This window comes from Musa acuminata, chromosome BXJ1-10, assembly GCF_036884655.1.
Source record: "Musa acuminata AAA Group cultivar baxijiao chromosome BXJ1-10, Cavendish_Baxijiao_AAA, whole genome shotgun sequence".
Classification (NCBI taxonomy): domain Eukaryota; kingdom Viridiplantae; phylum Streptophyta; class Magnoliopsida; order Zingiberales; family Musaceae; genus Musa; species Musa acuminata.
Window position 1 is genome coordinate 26,564,155 of NC_088336.1, and position 16,272 is coordinate 26,580,426.

At 40.3% G+C, this 16,272-nt stretch overlaps 3 protein-coding genes across 4 annotated transcripts; all 3 read right to left on the bottom strand.

Moving 5' to 3' along the window:
- Positions 1-296: 296 nt before the first annotated feature.
- On the bottom strand, positions 297-3,258 carry LOC103968478 (large ribosomal subunit protein eL32z). The gene is made up of 5 exons (XM_009381714.3): positions 3,167-3,258; positions 3,011-3,048; positions 2,777-2,866; positions 699-880; positions 297-580 (listed from the first exon to the last, which is right to left on the bottom strand). Exons 3-5 carry the CDS (start codon positions 2,864-2,866, stop codon positions 451-453), a joined length of 402 nt encoding a protein of 133 aa, XP_009379989.1. The 5' UTR covers positions 3,011-3,048; positions 3,167-3,258; the 3' UTR covers positions 297-450.
- Positions 3,259-4,113: 855 nt separating this feature from the next.
- On the bottom strand, positions 4,114-7,149 carry LOC103968479 (U-box domain-containing protein 9). Its single transcript, XM_009381715.3, has 2 exons — positions 6,678-7,149; positions 4,114-5,454 (listed from the first exon to the last, which is right to left on the bottom strand). The coding sequence occupies exons 1-2, from the start codon at positions 7,026-7,028 to the stop codon at positions 4,363-4,365; spliced, it is 1,443 nt and encodes a 480-aa protein (XP_009379990.2). The 5' UTR covers positions 7,029-7,149; the 3' UTR covers positions 4,114-4,362.
- Positions 7,150-10,798: 3,649 nt separating this feature from the next.
- LOC103968480 (transcription factor bHLH78) lies at positions 10,799-16,115 on the bottom strand. 2 transcript variants are annotated; one of them, XR_010480663.1, is made up of 11 exons: positions 15,781-16,115; positions 15,482-15,697; positions 14,128-14,981; positions 13,831-14,052; positions 13,676-13,741; positions 13,523-13,591; positions 13,372-13,443; positions 13,068-13,286; positions 12,907-12,970; positions 12,461-12,816; positions 10,799-12,024 (listed from the first exon to the last, which is right to left on the bottom strand). XR_010480663.1 is itself a non-coding variant. In XM_009381717.3 (10 exons), exons 2-10 carry the CDS (start codon positions 15,636-15,638, stop codon positions 12,779-12,781), a joined length of 1,761 nt encoding a protein of 586 aa, XP_009379992.2. In that variant the 5' UTR covers positions 15,639-15,697; positions 15,781-16,115; the 3' UTR covers positions 12,214-12,778. The 2 variants fall into 2 exon arrangements, 1 of the variants encoding a protein (XP_009379992.2); XM_009381717.3 differs by lacking the exon at positions 10,799-12,024 and having other exon boundaries at positions 12,214-12,816.
- Between the last annotated feature and the right edge of the window lie 157 nt (positions 16,116-16,272).

The following is a 16,272-nucleotide window of genomic DNA, read 5'->3' on the forward strand; positions in this document are numbered from 1 at the left end:
TAGTTCCATTGGAAGAACGATCAAGTCAAGATGGGGATGGCTTTTGGGAGTTGTGGAGTGAACAAATGGGCTAATTTGAGCATTAGAAGAAGATTGCATCAATCCTGGGTTCCTGACCTTTATGGCCTCATCGAAGGTTAAGAGCAAGTTTGATTGCAGTATATTAATGTAAAACTCCAAGTAACAATGCAGTGCAAAAGGTTGCCATCCATGGAAACTTGGAACTACACACAAACGCAATTGTGGTCAGAATTAAAGCTCCAGCCAACGCCATTCATGTTAGATACTAAGGATCATAAAGTGCAACTAGCCAATTTCTTGTTACCAAAACTAGTTTCAGACCAACAAACACAGTATCTCAGAATTAAGATGATCCAACAAGCCAAAAATGTGCAAAATTGAAAAGAACTAATCTTTGAACTGGTTGGTGTTGCAGACTTTCCGTCAGGCTCATTCGTCCTCCTGGCTGCGCAGCCTTGCTAGCTTGTTGGTGACAACAATGTCAAGTTGAGCAGCTCGCTCAACGATCAACTTGCGCTTCTTCGTGGAGACATTGTGTGCAATTTCAGCACAGTAAGTCCTGAGAAATTACACAAGACATCTTGAATCAAAAAAATAAAACATGCAACAACATATCCATCTCCGGTGCAGTACTAATATCTTAAACCAACTAGTGCAGCAGCAATTAGGAAGTGCACCTGTTGTGCATCATGAGCAGCTCTAACTCAGCAACATTGTAAACCACAAGCTTCTTAAACCCATTTGGCAGGTAGTGGCGTGTCTTCTTGTCTGAACCGTACCCAATATTTGGCATTAAGGTACATCCTTTAAATTTTCTCCTTACACGAGAATCAATGCCCTTAGGCCTGCGCCAATTTGGCTATAAAAACCAAAACATTTCGATCATAAGAAACATAAACAGTTAAAATAAGCATAATACACCTTGTAAGAGCAGCAAAGAAAACTTAAACATGTTACGCTTTCAAAAACATAACCACATATAGAGGCAATGCCCTAGCCAAAGAGGAACGCTGGAGGAGGAAATGCTAGCAGCATCATGCAATATGAAAGAAAACGAGGTCTCTAAGATAAAGAAACTGGGCTTCTATTTCAAAGGGCTGACCCATTTATCTTAGTTGAGCATTCAAACTTCAGTAGACTGAAGTGCTGAATTTCAACCAAACATTTTGTAACACTAAAGTTAGTCAGTTCATTCGGAGGGATAACAGGGAGAATGGACCAGCATGTAGAAATTGTACACCATGAACAAGATTTCCTTTGGACAAACAACTTGGCACAAAAAGATGTTACTAGTTTAGATATTTTGACTACTCCAGAACATCCACAGTAAAAAAAAATTCGAGTGCTGATTTCAGAAAGCTGAGCTGGCTATATTCACAGAGTGATTTAAGTTTCAACTTAGTCTAGGCATGCTGAATAATTGTATTTCCCAGCATACATTCAAATGAAAACAATACATATCAAAGAAGAAAAAGAGAAATTTAGAGTACTGTTACTGTTGGTACTTAGCAACACACTCCAAAGACCAGGAGTTATTTGAAACCAGAGCACCAGCCACAGTTTCGGAAATTTTGCATGTTTCTACAAGCCCACGAAGTAGTCTGATTGATAGAATTAATAAGTAAACTAGAATTCTGTGATCACAGGAGCCATCTTTCTCATAAAAACAAACCATTTACATTAAAGAACATGTAACGCAATATAATGTTTAAGCATTTACCTTAAATATGAGATTTAACAAACTTGAAAAGCTCGTTGAATTCTCAAAAGTAATCCAAAAGTATAATTAAGAATCAATGCAACATGTGATAGGATATCAGTCTTTAAGTTATATCAACTTTCTCCATGATTGAATATCACTACTCCACTGACTTTTGACATTTTTAGAAGAAAGAAAAGAGAATTATATCCTACCAATTCTAGTTGCATTAATCGAGCATTTAAATCTACAGTAGGTGAAGTCACTCAAAATTCGTGAGAGAGATAACAAGCTCTTGTGATGGCAACGAGATCTTTAAAGTCAAAGAAAAAAAAATATAATCATGTCTAGGCTTATCCACAAAAATTTAAACATTGTATAACAAAAGCTTGAGATATATCATGGAACTTTCAAAAGGATGTATCCATTACCCCCTGCCTTACAAGGTATATATATGAAATTGTCCCAGACTTCAATTCTATGGCTCACAATCATAGAACCTCCACAAGGATGAAAAAAAATACTCAACAGTAGAAGAAATAGACAGCAATAGAAATTTCACTTGGACCATGAAAGGAGAATGCACATGGCGGTTTTACGAGGCATTTTAACCTATTTTACCAAAAAAAAAGCAACCCTAAACAAAATTAACTATCTAAAAGAAGAAAGACCATTGTCATTTTACACGATTATTTATTGAATTTTACATGTTCTTCAACATGTCACAGCGATGGTCTTACTACGAATGGCCATGCATTTCGGTTGATCTTACAAAATCCTTAACATGTTATTATCACATATCATCTGTCATAACCAAACTAGAGGGAGACGCAAACAAGTGCTGCTAGACACTGACATAAAGCAAAGTGAAAGCAAACAAATCATGTGAACTATAGAACAAATGCAACAACCTAAGATCACAATCTACAAATGAACTGCAATCCATCAATTAAACTTCAACTCGCAACAGTTCATAAGGAAACCAAGGATCCATCATCAAAGCAATCAAACCTTTACATTAAAGGAAGCCAAGGAATCAGATAGAATCGATGTTACCTTCACGCAGATTTTGCGGTCGCTCTGGGGCCTCTTGAACTTCTTGACACGCTTCTTGACAATCTTCTTGGTGAGCAACGGAACCGCCATCTATTGTTGAACAGATAAAAACGAAGACAGATCAGCATTCTTAAACCAAAATGCAACAAATCACCAAAAGGTTCGATTTTTCCGCCAGTCCCAGCGTCACAAGAGCTAAAGACAAGTCGGTAGTCAAGGATCGGGGAATGTTACCTCGGGCCGGCTAGAAGACCACAAGATAACGCGACAAGCTGCACGCAAAAGATCAATCAGGTGAAAGATAGTATTAGCACCTCAGGAGCAGGCAACAGCTCCAGAATCAAAACCCTTAGAGATAGGAGGTATAGGGCGAGAACGATGGCCACTCACCACCGTGCTTCCTTGTATCAAGCCCGCCGTCCCACGGACCTCGGCGCTAACCCTAAAAGAAGGCTTGCGTAGCGGGGATTTATATATACCATCGAACGCTTGCGGAGCCCATCGATGCCGTCCATTTGGCCCACATCGCCTGATACTGGATGAATCACCCTGCGAGGTTGCAAAGAGGCCCCACTTTTTGGTTCTGTGAGAGGCCACTTCATTCATGAAATGGATCCGGGTGACTCAGTTGACACGTCAGGTCGATACACCCCGGTAATTTATCAGAGTCCCATCGCAGCCGTCCATTTGGCTCGCGTCGCGTGATACTAGGTGAACAACCCTGAAAGTTTGCAAAGCGGCCCCACTTTTCAGTTCTGTGAGAAGCCACTTCATTCATGAAATGGAGATCAGATCGATACACCCCTGAAACTTATCAAGGTCTTCAGCACCCGATCGAATACAAGCATTGCAGCAGTTTGCAACGACCAAAAAGAACATTACAACAGGCGTAGTTTCCGCTATTAGGAATTAGAATCCTTCGTCAATAACTATTCAGACCTTCAGCCGTTCCTTTTTTCTTGATCCTTCTTGGTTCTCAAAACAAAATAATTCCAGGATTTGCTATCTCATTGGCTGTTGATTGAAGAGGAAACAGGGCTCAAGAATGGGTTTCGTGGTTGATTTCATCATTCAATGTCACACTCTAAGTTAACTAATCCATCAATTTCATTTAAACTAAAATTAATAATAATACATTCGATTCTTATAAATCAATCTTAAACTTTTTTTTATTTCCAACGTGGACTACTCAGGAATGTTACTTTTATGCTATTAAGAGAGAACAGACCATTAACATCAACATCATCTTATAAATAATTACGAAGAATTAACTAACAAAATGATTAATGTGCACCACACTTTGAAATTTGAGGTCTAAAATGCATCAAAGAGTAATATGCAAATCTAAAAGAATTTTCTTTTGGAACTTAAGGAAAACATTTACACAAGAAACAGTTGCACAAAATATAGGCACATAAAAGAAGAAAGACAGCTCTGGAACTAATGTTCACATACTCTCGACTCTCGAGAACCAACTTCAGTAACCATATCTCAGAGATATCAATGGAACAGTGTCCTTGAAAGGATCTCTAAAGGGAGGAAATATGTACATAATATGTACCTTATTCACTCAATTTCATGGACATCTAGCAAGAATAGTGTAGGCGCAATGTCCGCTTCCATTTGTCTAGAATCCCAGCAGCCTTCCGACGTGCCCTAGAAGTACCATTCTGAACCAGTTGAGAGATGATTCCGTTAGAGTCCTCCTCTTCCCCAACCTCCCTTAGCCTTTTCCGGTCATACATGCAGATTGAGTAGAGAACGGCTACTGCATTCTCTTTGTTTCGTGCACATGAACTCTCCCTTATGATGCTGAGCAGACAAGGAACTCCACCAGTCTCAGCAATCTCCTCGATAGCCTCTTGGTTGCTCGACAGGAGTGCAAGGATAGCCAGTGACTCATTCACAAGTGACCGATCAGTAATAGCCTTTAAAACTACCCCCAGCACACCGCCACTCACTGCTCTTGCTCTGTTCTCATGAGCCAAGCACAGGCTGAAAATAGCAGACCCCGCATCCTTCTTGGCAGATGAACTGCTTTGTTCCAACAACTCTATAAGTGGTTTCATTGCCCCCAATTCACCAATCTTGAGTTTGTTGGAATCAAGGGCTGATAAGCTGAAGAGAGCTGCTGCTGAATTGCTACATGTCTCGATTCTTCCAGCTTTCAGAGCATCAATAAGAAAGGGTATGGCTTGCGGGTTGTCCCCGACAATCTTCTTATTGGTTTCATTGATCGAGATGTTCAGAATTGTCGTCACAGTATCCTCTTGTACTTTTGGGTCAGCACTCAATTCAGGAATAGAGGGAACAGCCAACAATTGGGAGATTGCATCATCATTTTCTCCAATGAGGGCTCTAAAGGATCTTTTGCACTTCGTGAGGAGTCGAAGTTCGCTTAAGGCTCGCTTCTGTTCCATAACAGAAGAGGGTGAACAAATCTTTTGGAGGAGCCCATCAAGCACATTCTTCTCCGTAACGGTGATTAAACCTTTGTCTTCATCTTGCTCATTATCAAGTGGAGGGAGGGAAACATTATGTTCTATGCACCATTGGGAGATCATCCTATGGACAAGGTGATTAGGGGTGAGGATGGTGTTTGGCAGGATCTGATGTGATTGTGGACAAGTCCAGTTCCCAGAATTCAGCCATTCCTGAATGAATGGCCGATCATAGGTCTGCAAAAGGATACAAAATGCACACCTATCATTGATACTGAAGAAAGGAACAGGACATCATCATTAAGATTAATGTGCATAGCAAGCATGTCCCAGAGTAGCATCTGTGGTGTGCATGGTTGTCCTGTCAACAACTTTCCTAATAACTATTGCCAATTTGATGATGGAATATACTTGGTATATCAATTTGATTTAACTTGAGGAACTAATATGCCCAAGCTAAGAGATCTGGAGGACTTTTATAATGCAGAAACTAATAGATTTAGGGACTAATATGCATTAGTATCTATCACATTATCTCATTGACCGCAAGAAATCTAATGGTTGGGAATAATTGAAAAACCTAAATATCAAACAATAAGAAATTTACAGTAAGACAACCAATAGTGAACGTTTAACTTGGAGGACTTTTATAATGCAAAAACTAATAGATTCAGAGACCAATATGCATTTGTAGCTATCTCATTGATCACAAGAACTCTAATAGTTAAGGATAATTGAAACACTAAATAACAAACAACAACAAGTTCACAGTAAGACATTTAAAATTGAACAATAGTTTTTTTTTTTTGTCAAGAGAAGATTCAAAAATAATCAGAAGTAACCTTTTTTTACTTTTCTACTGCAACTAATAAACTTATCAGAGACAGGATGAGAACTAAAGTACAATGACTACATGAAGTCCTGCAAAAGTTCCAAACACAGAGAGCATAAATAATTGTATACAACTCAGACTAATAATTAATTTTGATGCCAAAATGAACCAATTTATTCAAAAGATTTACAAGTCTAAGGTTACATAATGCATTGTTCCCCCTTTTTTTCGACTTAAAAAATATATATATCACATACGATATTTATGTTTTGTTATTTATAGGGTGGTAGGAGATGCAATCTCTCCACAAGGTAAAGTCTTTCTTATCATATCGTGTTCTGTGAATATAGATGGTATGAGATGCAATCTCTCCACAAAATACGGTCATTGATACAAAATGGAGCATCATTTCTTAGCTTAAGAACAACACGGAATTAACCGAGAAAATATCAAAAGATAACACAGAAAAAGAAATATCGCAGAAAATTCCAGTTCGAGAAACCCAATCAAACCGTAACGATTCTAATAAAAAAATTGTAAAGAAGCATTTAAACTTGAACTCGATATCTCCAAAACCCACCGACGTAAAGATTGCAAGAACAAAACCCTAACCCTAGATGTTTTAGACCTGTCCGGAGGCCAGGACCACAGGGTCCTTCATCAACTCCGACGATATGGGGCACCGGAAATGCTCGGGAACCGACGCCGAATCCATCCTCTCATCCGTTCTCCTCTGGTTCGCCAAGGGCGACCGCGGCGTACCGTTGGAGACCCCTCTCCCGGCAAAGGTGACCTGTTTGAGCGCCGCGAGCACCCTGGCGGCCTCCTCGTAGGTCCCAATCTGCCCGTCGTCCTCCTCAGCTATCTCCCTCACCAGCCTTTGCAATTCGTTCTTCAACTCCCCTGCCGCCGCGGCCGACACCCCCGGCTTCGCCATCGCCGCCGTCCCTACGACCCCATTAAGGAAGGGTAAGGCCATTCGATATACTATGGTTTCTCTGCTCTCTTCTCCTCCTCGGCTTCGCCTTCGTCGTCGCCTCCCGCTTCCTTCATATCTCTCCTCTTCGGAGGTCGAGCGAGAGGAGACGAAGCCGAAGCCGAATTCGAGAGCTCGTCTCCAATAAATACATAGAAGCATTACTTTTCCTACCTGTTTGTGTCTGCACGCCGTCTCACCTGCCTTCTGGTTGCACAAAATGGTGAGGTCCACGAGCAACTCCTCGAAATGTAGGAAAGACGGGTGCCACTTAAGTAGGTCGAAAAAAGCGTTCTTTTGTAGTTTAGTTCCTTTCTCTGCTAAATGCTTACACCGCTGAAGTAAAGTGTATATATTGCTTCGCCGGAGCAGGATAAGAACCTTCCTTATACGATGAAATTTACACAAATAATCACCATAATGATTGGAACGGTTTTATAACATAATAACAGTGAGGGAATAGGATAGTCTAATCTTGTTCTGACGGAATACTTGGGACAGAGGGGTAAAGGGACCCACCCACACGTCATAGCGCTGCTGGCAATTGTTTTGCATTTATAACACCATATTAAATGAGATTTGTATCGCCCTATTTTTTGAGATTATGTGAAATTAGAAATTGCAATGGGATTTGAGTAATTGTGACTGTTCACCTTCAGAATCTTAGTGAGATCAGAATTGTTCATGACGAGGAATTATGATGGAGATTATGTGAGGAATTATGATGAGGATAGAAGGTTTCTTACTTAGGAATATAATGATTATTTTTAATTTTAATGATAAATTAATTGTTTTATTTTATTTTGTTCATAACGTGTCATTTCAATTGACAATTAATGCTCATTTTCCTTGTTAGGCTATTACGATAAAAAAAAAAAACCCTGATTAATAATTTTAGTTTTTAATTAAAAATAATTTTAATTTTAAGGGAATAGATAATTAAAATTTTCAATGGCCATAGTTGGTGTTGAGCCATGGAATTTGTTCACCTAAGAAGCTTTGATCGTAAAATAATTTGTTTGGAATCAAAATTCTTGTATATTTGATAAGAATTTGATTCTTTGATTTTTATTTGGATATTTACTATAGAACTTACATCGAAGGTAAATCTACAACGTTCCAATTCTATTGATTCTGAGTTGTTATTGTATCATGTAATCAAATAATATTATAGATAGGCATATCAAGATCGTATAATAGATATCTATTCATACCTCGTGTCATATGAGCTATCATCCCAATATCGTATGGTTAATATCTCAACATTACATGATCAATACTTAAATATCTCAATACCATGTGATCGTAACCTTAACATCATATGATCGATACTTTATTATCATGACCAACAACTAGATCATGATAATAAGGTCAAACGAATCTATTGTATTTGAAGTCAAACGCGATCCGAGTACAGGATAAACATACAAATCTCTCTTATGGTACATAAAACCCATTATAAAAGAACTCCTCGAGTACGATCCTTGAACACTTAGATATAAACAAAGTTAAGCATTGAATGATAAAATTTACGAGGTTTGACCTTTTTAGAGTTGAACAAATGTATTGTTAGCTGATGTTAAGAGATTATACTGAGACAAACACAAAAGAAAACCTCGATTAACTTGCAATCAACATCCAACTCAAATAGTATTCCGACTTACAAATACAAATACAGATACGGTATTGAATACTTGCCGCGACGATAACAAAAGCTACCCTTCGACACACGCGTCACGAAACAAGAATCTCGTCATGTGCACCGACTCAATCACGCGTTTTAGCGTACAGCTCCATGAACTCGGCCGTGGATAGATTCCTCTTCTAAGTGCGCCACCGGCAGTGTGGCTTTGCGGCCACCAACATGGCACGTAGAGTTGAGAGCCATAGTCGAGTGATGTGTTTTGGCTCTTGCGCTCATTCCGCGCACCACCGCGACTCGTCACCAACCCCCCGATTTGGACTCGCCACCGTCTGCGCTGCATTATGGCACTTGCCATGTCTCATTATAGTAGCAGCTTGCTTTGAGTCAGCTACCGTGGGCTGTTGGTATGTGGAGGACTAACACAGGAAACATATCACATTTAACGATGATCAGATGCAACAATTTGGATCAAAACTGAGCATAAAATTCTGTCTTCAAGAATCATCCGCATCAAGTGTGATATATATCGTCTCTTTTATAAGCAATTACATTGTCAAAATAAAGAAAATATAAGAGAAGTTTATAGGTTTGAATCTTTATATACTAAAGCAATTGTCGGCAAAAATCTTTAGTTTATATATATATATATATATAACATAATATATATAACACATAATAAAGATTCTCTCTTTATTCTTTATTCAAGTTATACGTTAACATTATATTCTACCATCAGACGGGTTAACTAACCAATAATTTCATTTGATTTAAATAATTAATTAAAATATTTAAGTTAAAATTTTGTAGTACACTCATCAAATCTTTATAAGTCAATCTTAGTCTTTATTAATTAATTGGGGAGAGTTACAAAATATTACGATCTAAGTTTAATGGGCTAATTAGCCAATAACTCCGTTTAGTTCAAATCATGGATCAAAATGCTTAAACTAAAATTTTTGTAATATACTCCTCAGTCCCTTATAAGTCAATCTTAAAATTCGCGAGAGATCCATCGTAAAAATATATGAGTGTTTGGGATATCGAATTAGACCATGATTATATTATAATTATGTTATTTGTGGTTATGGGATTGGTGAGTGGCTCGTGGTGTACTGTATCAGCCATGTCATTAATTCCCATTGAAATTGCTGTTTGTGGGATTTCAAAAGTAGATAGATGGATAGATAATGACATGCCACGAACCTCACTCTAATCCATGACTTGTCAATCCACCATAGTCCAAATTATCCGTCAAACAATTCTTGCAGGCCATACGAATTGGGACCTAATCGACATGTCTAACTCCATGTGGTCCATCGCAGCCATTTGATTCCCTCTGCGTACAACCCATCGGTTTTGTCAGTCTCATACTTAACCCACGAATGATATTATTTCCAGAGATATGAGATCGACAAGATTGATGGCTATTATCCCTAATCAAGCAGGAATTACCTATGAATTAATTGCTTAATACGAGTCGAGATTGACATCACCAGCATTACGATCTATAGCAAGTGAAAAGGATTTTGTTGGCCCAAATTAGATTGATTCATCTTATTCGATCACACTGCCTCTCTTTGATGAATCATTTATGTTAAGGAATCGAGTTAAATCGATTAATTCAAATCGAATAGTTTCTATTACAAATCTAATTGTGAATTTAAATGCGCATTATGTGGCATTTCCATCGATCACAGACTAAAATGTTGTCGATCTCATCTTGTTTTTTCATGGCCACAAAACCATCATCGAGCAGCTGTTACGTGACAATGCATGTGCAAGTCATTTTCTCTTTTTTTTTTTGTTTACTTATTATATTATATATATCGATCGATTCGGTAAGATAATTAAGTCACTTATTTATTCAAAATTAATCTTCATCTCAAAATACTTAAATTCGAGATAATAATAATACCCACGTCACGTAAAACTCAAAATACTTTAATTCGTCTCCTACTTTTAATGTCGAAGAATAAATCAGGATATTATAATCTCTCTCATGCTTAAGGATTTAAGATATGATGCAATATCATACTAGTTTTGATACTATATATCATGACCTAACCCATGAACTAATTAACATATTAACTTGTTGAGCACGAATGATTAGATTAAAATACTTAATTGATACTTTATAAGTTCATCCAATTCCATTTCAAATGAAGGAGTAACTTTGAGTGTTGCAAAAGCTGCTTTATCAACACCCAGTACATTTAATCATCTTCCACACCTCTTGACACTTGAAGCACCTCAGAAATGTCTCCCAAATCATGTTGCATAAACAGACAGTAACAATGTGAATGGCACTAGTGGATTGGCCACAAGTGACAGCACCACTGCCAGTTGGTTGACAGTGATGTCTCACTGAACACTCAAGATATGGGAATTTAGCTTGCTCATCCATGACAGGGACCTGATGTTGGACAGTGAGGCTGAAGCATCTCCAGCATCATGGAATCCAAGTATATGTCCATTACCTTAATCTTATTGGCAAAACATGGTCTACACAGAGACTAACATTCCTTAGAGATCCAACCTGATCCATGAAAGAGAGAAATGGCCAGAGAGAAATGCCTGTAGCAGATGTTCACTTGGCTTTTTCCTGTGGTCTGCATCTACATGTTGTTTTGGAAATTTATAAGATGTTGTTTGGGGGGGCAAATGTCTTAAGTGGATCAGCTGAAGCAGTGTCCACTCCATTGCAGACAGTACACTTTCGTTTGGCCTCTTCCCAGTGAAGGACAGGAAGAAGGAGAGTCTATCATGTCAAAAAGTTCAGGAAACAAAGCTGTTACTGCTTTATGTTTCAGATAGGGAGAGTTTAATCTCCACAGAATAAGATCAAAATGATCTCCAGCATAAGGGAAACCAATCAACATGCAGCAGCTACATGAAACCATTATGATTCTTCTATACATCTATGCAACTAGATAAAAGAGCCAAGATCTTAAGTAAGAATAGAAAAGATACATCACGAAGGGAAAGAGACATTTGCTGGGAATTCTGAGCTTCATGAGTCTTTCATGGCTTAGGATGATTGGAGTATTTGATAATACCCCACAGCTTGTGGAGTTGAAAGGGAAGAGAGGATACAGTCAATAGTACATGACTGATGGAGTTCATGGCTGAGTACTGCAATCATGTTTAATGAAGGGAATAATTACCAACACAAAACTGTTCTCAAGGTGTTACGTTCCGGACCTGATCGAAAACAGAACATCACATCTGATGATTTTTAGTTCGATTGGCATCACATCAACAGGGAAAACACTCCATGATGCTTGTCCGAAAAAATTGCAGCAAGATGCAGTAATCCACTAACAATCATGGCCCTCATCCTTGTCTAGGTTGGTTCTGATAAGAAGAAACAAAGCATCAGTTATGGCTTTAGTTCACAGGGAAATCACTGGCAAGATAATGTATGAAGGTAACCGATCTAACATGACAGTCCTGTGAGGATGAGAGACAATGATTTAACTTGCTGAAAGGAATCTAATTCCACCTTTTTCTTCCTTCAATGAACTGTAAAGCTATATGGAAAAATAATTCTGAACAAGGAATTTTTCAACTTGAGAGATACTTGTCAAATTCAAAAGCTTTTGCCAACCTGGTCATTTTGATGCTATTCTTCTCATGATAGGTCAGTCTATCTTGAGAGCATACAACTCGATCAGTATGTGAGTGTAGTACTTCTACTGTTAGGTGGTCCATACAAGGAAGGAAATACTTTACAGATTCTGTGGGAATATCTCCTATTCAAGCAGGAAGTACTAAGATGTAAAGGGCTTACGGATTCTCACTGCAGTCCAAAGTCCAAATATGCGATAGCGTCAAATCGCTGGAAGCAGCAGGAGAGTTGCAGCACATAACCATGAAAACACCTTCATGAACTTATGAACATGGCACTTATGGGAGTACAGAACCACATCTTCATACTGAAATCCTGCACCGTCTTGTTTTCATTTGTTACAATCTTACCTGTGCTTTTGAAAAGAAATCTCCACATCAATTACGAGCGCAGACCTAATGGTCATTAGCAAAAATTTCACAATGCTATTTCAAAGCACGTCTCATTTATATACGAAGGCTTTACTCTGAAATCACATGATCAGAGTTCAATTTTCATGTGACTAGTGTGCGTTTGGCCTGCATCAGATGATGAAATATCAGACTTACCCTAAAATCTTCAATCCATGAACTAGCCAAACAAATCCATTACCGTGCCAATTTGCTTACCATGGTTCTGCCCAAAGCCAGTCTGAGCAACACTCTGCAGGTCATCCTCCCAAAGACCCCCAAGCTGAAAGTTGATTAACATTTTTCACATGACACAACGTATTGTTTAAAGATTTTTTGATGATAAATCAGTTCTGTATTGAATGGGCTACGTCGTTTACCTGAGAGGGAGCATCTGTGTATGCGTCCGTGGTGGCATGTTGCATACTCTGAGACTGTCGTAAGGAGGATTGTAATGAATTCAAGGAGAATTGCGCTTCGAGACCGGATGTCATGACGCTCTGGAGAGCGATAGTCTGAGGCTGGTGAGCATACGACAACACTGTGCCTATCTCTGCCGGATAAACTGGCTGTGGCATCAGTCCACGAGATTGATACATCTGAATTTGCAGATGGTTAAGGCATACATTACTTGAGTCGATGAGTGTGGATGGAACTAGAACTAAGGAGATTGCACAAGCTTACATCTTTTGGCAGGAAATTTTCCATGCTAACATCCATCTGGGGATTCAGGGTGGTTAACTTCATGGATAGGAACTGAAACCAAGAAATTGGGTTCAGGTGAAAACCTAGATTACAAGTAATGCAAAGTTCAATCCGAGCACAATGTTGATACCTCGACTTGCCGCTGCAGTGACTGCACATAGTTTATGATCTCATCAAGCATCACAGCCTTGCCGGTCACCTGCAATTCCGAAATTATCATGACTAACTAATTACATGAAGCTAGGGAGTGATGATCTGAGATCTACAGAAGAAACCATTTTACCTTGTTGCAACCTGGCACAAGATCTTGCAGAAACTTCATCCTCTTACTGATCTTCTCTCTTCTAACCTGGTGGAAGAAGGCATTTTATGAACTCGGGACCAGTAAATTGTGAAGTGCAAGACACGGAGATGAACACTGAGCCACGTTTTCCTTACCCTCTCGGCGAGGCTGTGAGCATCAGTGGCTTGTCCTCTTCTCGCCCTCACATGGATGTAATCCTTCGGTGGCTCAGGGGGCTTGTGATCATTATCCTTGCCCTCGCGGTGGCCAGGATCTCCATTCTGCTCCGTCTTCGGCTTCACCGCCGCATTCTTTGCACCTCCATTTCTGTCAGCCGATTTGCATCTCTTTGCATCGGAGTTCTCCTCCTCTGTCATCTGCATTTGAGAGGAACATGGAATTAGCATAAAGATTGGCAAAAGAAGCAGAATTGTGAGTCAATTCAACCATACATTAGCAGGGGGATTAGTGGCAGAAGAAGATAAAGGTGCCTCCCTTCCTTTCCGCTTTGCCGCTGTCTTCCATTTCCCTGAATTGTTGTCAGCGATACCTCTCAGGGATGATGCCTCCGCCGTCATCCGATGGGACAACGACGACTCCTCCGGGCCATTTCCGAGCTCGGACTCCTCCGCTGTCGAAGATCCACCAATTGTCGACCTCATCTCCGTCTCCAGATGGGCAGGGCGTTCGCTCCTGCTCTGTCCAACTCCCACGCAAGACCCAAAACCTGCCTTCGGAGATTCGCTGCGCGAGGCCTCCGAAAGATTTCCGGGCTCCAGGAACCCGAATTGGCCTGCGAAACTCCCCGAACTCCTTCCTGCAAAGCAAGAAAGCCTTGCGGCGCAGTCCTCGAACCCCGGTTCGGCCGAAAGTGGCCCGAGATGAGGTCCGGGCACTCGATTCACCGGCATCGGTGGCCCTCCTCTTCCCTGCTGCCGGTGATCCATCACGGAAAGATTGAGTTTTGGTGGGGAATTCAGCGGAGTGCCGTAACAAGAAGCGTCAGCACTACGGTATCGAGAACTCGGCGAGATGTCGTTGGAGTTGCAGATGCCTCCCAACCGACCTATGAGCTCTCCGATACCGCTGCCGTCGGCGGAGGCCGGCGGGTTGGAGCACGGCGAGGAGACGAGCGAGCTGAGCGCCGACTCGAAGTCGGCGTCGTGGGCCATCGGCTGCTTCCAATTGAGGTGGAGGAAGCGCTGCGGCAACTGGTCGCTGGCGGCGGGCCCAGAATTCAACTCCGGCGGTAGTTTGGCACCGGTGGATTGCCATTGTAGGCCCCAAAATCCCTCCTTTTCCATTCCTAACACGTACAATTGAGCCGAAAATTTCGTCAAACGGCAAAGGAAGGATTTTGACGATAGAATTAGGCAGGTCAAAAAGTTCTTGAAGAGAATGAGGTTGTGGTGGTGGTGGTGGTAGTCGAAAATGTGCAGAGAGAGAGAGAGAGAGAGAGAGAGAGAGAGAGAGAGGCGCAAAACCAAAGGTAAAGAAGAGATCTGGATCGGTTAGTGGCGGTGACAAGATCTCAGGCTTCAGCTCACATCTTCTGGTTTCAGATCAGAAGATTAAAAGCACGGAGAGAAGAAAGATTCCAAGATAAACGGAGAAGAAAGGATTGTTCCTTACTGTACCTCTTCAGAGGTTTCCTTCAGAAAACATCAAAACCATTTGAATTTGTATTTCCTTTTGACAAGTAATTAAAAATAATATCTTTTTAAATAAAAAAAGAATATTTTTGATTCTTAATTATATCTCTCACATATTATTTGAAGAGCGTGAGGGTTGGTAATCTTCTTGTACCTCTCTCTCTTCTTTTCCTTTCCTTTGATGCTTCAAGCTCAGTAACATGGCTTCTATGAACACACTTGTTGGGTTTTTGTTGACAGAACCACATGCCACCAGTGGAAGCAAAATAATATACGCATTTGACATGATTGGAAGCGAGCTTTTTGTACATCCATCCCCCTTCTTCTCCACCTCTTAATCAAGTCTACCAACGACTTGCTGCTCGAACCACTGCTCATGGAGAAAACCGAAAGGTTAAAGTTCCGGTGACTTGCTGAGATTTCATCCCTCTTGCAATCATTGGAGTTACGCACAAGTCAAGAGTGAATTGGAAGCATCACAGATCAGAGTCGGATCTCTATTCTCTTCAGCATCGTAATCATTGACTGCTCGCTGGGATCGAGGAAGGATTTATTTGCTGCATCAGGTCCGGAATCATTCGTCTATCGCTTAAGCGTTTGCGTGCAGTACGAGCGCAGACAAAGTTCACCATCCTGTAAAGGGAGGAATGGGGGAAAAAAGAAGGGCAGAGAAAGGAGAATGGCAAAAGAACACTTTTACGTGGTCGCATGTGCAGGGCTAAGCCATTGCTTTGGCCTACCTCTGAGAGTGACACAAGATGCTAATCCACCATGTCTCGTCCTTCTCCTCTTCCGCCCTCTTGCCATCCCTTCCCATCACTCTCCCGGGCCACCTCCACCGCCTCTTTAAAATGGAGCATCGTGATTCGTACTACTCTGGCCACCTGATCATAAAATAAAATAAAAAAATTAATATATCAAGATATATATATATATATATATATT